Below are 6,177 nucleotides of genomic sequence, written 5' to 3' on the forward strand. Positions count from 1 at the left end.
GTAAGAAATCCTGAGCCACATTCTGAATATTTGGGGACTGTCCCAGTGGGTGTAAATAGTTACACAATAGTTCAGTGGTGAGAGGACAGGAATATCCAGAACTATAGCAAACAATTTTTGATGAGAAATTAGAAATAAATTCATGTAACTTCTAACAGTAATATATAAAATTTGAAGGAAAGATAAAAGTTTAGGCTTATACTTAATAAAACCTCTCTCATCAGGTAAGTGTAATCTGTGGCACATATGAGATATTCCATATAATCATGGCTGTAAACAATGAGAGACTTCAATGTACTCAACTCTCACAGATATTCCCTGAACAGTTCAAGATGAGTCTCACCATGTTAGACTCAGGATGGACTCAGAAAAGTTGTCCTTTTGGAACTTGGGTTTACATTTTAATGGGCAATCTCCATACAACATACACCAGGGGACATAAAGCAGCTACCATGACTCATATCCACTTCCTTCTTAGGGAACATCTTTTATCAAGAAGAGGAAATTGGGGCTCAACACAGACACGACACAGATTGCTGCAAGTGGCTGTGACCTGGTGGGTGTCACCTGGATAACAACTCCAACCTTGCTGCCTTGGAATGTCTTCTGCTCACCCTCCCCCTGACCTCTACCCTCCAGCAGAAGTCCATGTCCCTGTCTCTCTGTCCACTTCTGGGCAAGCTTCAGCTGTCTGGCTCTCCATTCTCAGGCTGTGGGAACATTGGCCTGTGCTTAGAAAGGCAATAAAACTTTTGCATTTTTCATTGTGAATATATTCTCAATTCATTTCATGAAGTCAAGCCATCATTATTTCTTAAATAAAATGTAAAATCCTTACACTTCCCAAAAAATGTGGGGGAACACAATGAAAGTATTAGAATTCAAAATGTTTCTCTTTTGCTCAAGTAGACAACCAGGATGTTTTATTCAATCACAATAAATAAATATACAGGCTCAAAGCTAACCGGAAAGAAGACACTTTATTTGTAAAGAGGAAACAGAAGGGTGGAGATTAGAAGATGGATGGTTAGGGTGACAGGAAGAATCAAGGTAGGGTGCTCTAGAGAGCTGGAGGACCTGGGGCCTCAGTTCTGGGCTCTATTTATTGGTTAGGGGTCAGATGATTACAACTTCCTGGAGCTCTGCACAACTGCATCAGCATCCTGGCCACTCTTCCCAAATCATTTCTTCCCATGGTCTATGTACAGATTCTTTCTGTCTGCTCATTTGTTTGTCCTTGACTAACCTTTGAGGACTTCACCTCTGTGTGGTTCATGTGTTAGCACGATGGTGCCTTATTCATCCTTATTTTAGAGTTAGAATGGGTGTGTGTGGTTGTCTGCTGTATTCTATAATCTGAGAATATTACTGATTCTAGAATATATTGATTCTAGAATGGACTATGTGAGGATCCATAGGAATAAACACACACGTGTGTGTGTTTGATATGTCAATGACTAGGTGTGTACACAATGCCTTTAAATCAGGACAGACCCCATTGGTTTTCCCTATATTAATTAGAGGTGGGGATAACTTCCATCTTGCACTTGGTTTTAACTCCATGTCCTACCTCTCAGCTCCTTTTTGTTTTATTTTTGTCCATTCCCTTCCTTCAATACTCAAGTTAATTCCTGCCTTATTTATCTGGCTTTTCTCTCTTTCTCTTCCCCTTCATGAGCTTATTCTCAAGAAAATTTTCTACTAATGTTTGTTTTTCTGTCCTTCTATTCAGGATTAGCTACAAGATCTAATGTGTCCCTTAATTTCTGATCTTCAGCCCCTGCCCCTAAAAAAGCATTTCACAACAAAAACCCAACAAACTACGAAAATGTCTGTGTGAGACAGCTGAAAAATAAATCTTCATTTAGATATATACTTAGGTCTAACAAGAACAATAATATCTACTTTTTTCTATATATTTCTACCATGATCACTTATTTATTCAGTGTCAGGTGAAATTTTGTTCCCGAAGAATTTTTCCAATAATGTCTTTCTAAACAGAGCGCTAAACAATTCTGCTTTAATGCTGCAATTACTGTGAGCACACTCTACCACACACAGCCCTCCTGAGGGCCTTTTTGACCTCCGTGTTCCTCAGGCTGTAGATGACAGGATTGAGCATCGGGGTGATGACCCCATAGAGCATGGAGATGAGTCTGTCCCTGGCAGGGGAGTGTCGGCTGGAGGACGGCCGGATGTAGGTGAAGATGGCTGTGCCATAGAACAGAGAGACCACCAGGAGGTGGGAGGTGCACGTGGAGAAGGCCTTGTGCTTCCCCTCTGCAGACTGGATCTTCAGGATGGCGGAGATGATGTAGACGTAGGAGATCAAGGTGGTCATGAAGGTTCTGGAGCCCAAGACTCCGCCAATCACTAAAGCAAGCATTTCTGCCACGTAGGTGGATGAACAAGACAAGGCCACAATCTGTGGGATATCACAGTAGTACTGTTTGACCAGATTGGACCTGCAGAAGGACAGGCTGAAGGTGGACACAGTGTGGATTGTAGAATTGAGGAACCCAGCTGCCCAGGTCCCACACACCAGCTGGGCACAACGAGCCTTGGTTATGATGACAGAGTAGCGAAGAGGGAAGCAGATGGCCTCATACCGGTCATAAGCCATGACAGCCAGCAGGAAGATTTCAGTTCCAGCTAAGGCCACCAGGAAATACAGCTGCAGAGCACACCCAGCAAAGGAAATGCTGTGGTCCTCAGTCAGGAGGTTGTGTAGCATCTTGGGGACGGTTGTTGATGGGCAGAACATGTCTAAGAGGGACAAGTTTGCCAGGAAGTAGTACATGGTCATGTGCAGCTTTGCCTCAGTCCCGATGGCTAAGAGGATGGACCCATTTCCCACCAAGGCGACCTGGTAGATGATGGCAAAGGCGACAAAGAGAGGGTAACGCACCTCAGGGAGGTCAGAGAGCCCGGTGAGGATGAAATGAGTCACTGTGGTGCCATTGTAGACGTCCATCTCCTCTCCACCTGGGTCTTTCTGTGGGAAAATATCAGCAAACACAAGTTAGGGAGCCAGTACATGTGCTTCTGAGAAATTCTTGTAAAACACTTCCCACTTTATTTGGAAATTCCAGTGATCTGAGCTAGTGTGCTCAGGGTATTTCTTGAAATAGTCATCTTCTGTTCTTCATGGGGAGGATTTCCTGTTTACCACAGAGAGCAAGACAATTCATCTCCTATATTGTGGATTTCAGCTTTCCAAGTTGTTTGTGGTTTAACATTCAGAGAGAGCTAACAGTGGCTTTCTCACAGCCTTGTGGGAACCTGCTTCATTGTGTGTCATGTTACCTCACTGAGTAACGTTTATAAGCTCTTGCGAGAGTATCACCTTCAGAAGCAGAAACTGTCCATGATATGCAGGGCTCTACTTTAGACATATTATGTACTGCACTTCCTATATTTTCGCACTGTACAGATTATGGTTACACATGCATATTCTCTATGTATAACTTGTATAAATACTAGGGATTATTAAAATAGTTACTTGTCAATGAATAATGGGTGGAAGGATTTTGTTAATGTCATGTTCTCTGTTCAAAAAAATACTGAAAAGACATCAGAATAGAATGGCTGTGTAAGTTCAAATCATACTATTGAAGAGTATAACTTCCTTATCTGTCCATATAATCCCAATGTTTAAGAAATTCACTGAAATTCTGAACAGCAACATTGAAATTCTGGAATTTTTTTGTCTTTTTGAAAATGTTTTTTTTTTTTCTTTCCAATTGCATGTATGTGATTGCAAATTCAAAGGTAAAATTCTTGAAAAAAATGAAAAGCTACATTTTTTGAACTGCTTCCTGTACACTCTGGAGCAAAGATTAAAGGCTTTCTTTGCAGAAAGAGAATGTAGATAATATATATGATACATAAAGATTTATTTACACAAATGCTGTGAAGTTCCATTCGGCTCTCATGTTTTTCTTGTAAGATGTAATGGAGAATTGCTGAGAGTATGGGGCATCAGAGTTTACTCTTCTCTCTTTAAGTTTTTGCCAGAATTTGGAGAAAGTCTAATTTGTGAGAGTCACTTCAAATCATGAAATGTAAGACAGGAAATGGGGATAACAATGACAAAGTGCTTGTGTACCATCCAGTGTTTTAATGATCTTTACTGAGTGACAGCTATTCAAACAAAAAGAGACTGGCCTGTCTGTTTTTAGGTTTTCTATTTTCATGATGATAAAGAAATATGAAATTTGTTGTCTATATATCTGCTATAAATATCTTGAAAATAGAAGAGTAGATATGGATAAATATTACAAAAACAATTTCTTAAGTAAGATATTAATGCATATAATAAATATTTATTTTTATTTTTGATATATTTAAGCTTGATTTTTTAAATCAATAAGTACATGAAAGTCATGATCTAATTAATATGCATAATATGTTGTATGACACAATCAGCAGTTACACATAAAATGTAACAATTTTTGGCTGAATTTTGAAGTAGATTAATCTTGTTCAATAAGATGACTGCCTTGATCAATAGAAAGTGGTATTTTTAATGTGGCTAAAGATCCAATCTTTACAGGAACAATCTCTTGTACAATTTATTTGTATCATATATTTCTGGTGTACTTAGGAAAATAAAAGTGATATCTCATCAATCATGGGCTATTTGGGAGAAATTTCCAGTGCCTGCTTCTTTAATCTGAAAGACCAGTGCAGTCTTCAGGTGCTAGGGTTTCAGAAAATTTCCCATGAAATGTAAAATCCTCAAGTCATTTGTGTGATTGCTGGAATCAATGCCAATTAGAAGTACTCAAATATGCAGTGTGTGTCTGATATCAGTGTCTATTGGAAAATGCCCAGAATTGGGACCAAGCTTATTAATAATGATTTGTACTCTTTCCTATGGTCTGTTGTAAAAGTGTCATAAATGAAGTTTTACTTCTCAGAAAAGTTATTTGAAGTCAAGGATACTTCAAAAATAGCTCTAATCACCTTAGCAAAAAGGTCATAAATGGACATTAAAGCCATACCAAACTGAAAGTGTTTTATTTACTGTCAATATCAAGGATATATTACTTTGAACAATAGGAGATCACATTACCCAGAAAAGTTTTCAGCAAGAAGGACTGGAAACGATGCAGCCATCTGATTGCAGGAGTCAGTAACAGCAACCTCGGCACTCACACTCGGGCCTCAGGTCAGGGTTTAACCTATAGCTTATATTACGTCCACTTCCCTGAGGAAATATCCTAACAGGAATTCCACATGGAATATGCTGCTCTCACTCAGAAATCCAACTGAGGGACTGCTGGAGAATACATTTCATGTAAGTTTAAGCATCATTCTATTCTGCAGTAGAATTTTCTGTTTGTTTTCATGAACTTGTGTAAGGTAAAAGGAAGATTATTGTGGTAATCACATGGCCAAATCTGAAGAGAAGAAACTCCTGCTGCTGGGCATGGTGATGCATCCCTGTAATCTCAGCACTCCAGAGGCTGAGGCAGGAGGATGGCCACGAGTTTGAGGCCAGTCTGTGCTACACAGTGAGCTCAAGGCCAACTTGAGCTGCGCAGTGAGACCCTACTCCAAAAATCAGGAAAAATGTAAACATCAAAATAAATACATAAAATTTAATTAGTATTAGTATTGCTAATGCTAATTTAATTTAATTAGTATTACTCTCATTACAGTAATCACTCTTCAAACATATGTTTATAAAATAAAATGTTTTTCCAGACATACATGTTCATGGGAGAACAACAAACTTTAACTGAATTTTAATCCCGATTGCATATTTTATTTTGTGAAGACTGTTTGTCATCCACATAAAAACCAACAGGAGAACATATTAGAATCACATTACTTGGAAAAACAAACCCTTGAGGCTGTAACTCATGCTGCAATTTTACATTGATACAGCGATTAAAAATCATAATAATCTTTGCTGATAGATGATAGATAAGAGGGAGGCAGAGAAAGAGTGAGACCCCCCCCGACATGCATTAAGGTTAGAGAATAAAGGACAGATGACACAGCTATAGTATTTCAATTTTTAGTTACTAAAAGTTTCTAATTTTTCAAATGAAATGGAAAATTTCAAACATGAACATGAAAAATAACAGAGAGATGACCCATGTCCCACTTCTTCCTTGCAATCATGTCCCTGCTCAACTTTATGTTACTGCTGGAAGAGCAAGGACT

The 6,177-nt window shown here is 38.9% G+C and overlaps 1 protein-coding gene across 1 annotated transcript; it reads right to left on the reverse strand.

Moving 5' to 3' along the window:
* Positions 1 to 2,032: 2,032 nt before the first annotated feature.
* LOC104855995 (olfactory receptor 5V1) lies at positions 2,033 to 2,974 on the reverse strand. The gene has a single exon (XM_010615091.1). The coding sequence runs from the start codon at positions 2,972 to 2,974 to the stop codon at positions 2,033 to 2,035; it is 942 nt and encodes a 313-aa protein (XP_010613393.1).
* Between the last annotated feature and the right edge of the window lie 3,203 nt (positions 2,975 to 6,177).

Source organism: Fukomys damarensis, unplaced genomic scaffold, assembly GCF_012274545.1.
Source record: "Fukomys damarensis isolate Sample0158 unplaced genomic scaffold, DMR_v1.0_HiC HiC_scaffold_3, whole genome shotgun sequence".
Taxonomy (NCBI): domain Eukaryota; kingdom Metazoa; phylum Chordata; class Mammalia; order Rodentia; family Bathyergidae; genus Fukomys; species Fukomys damarensis.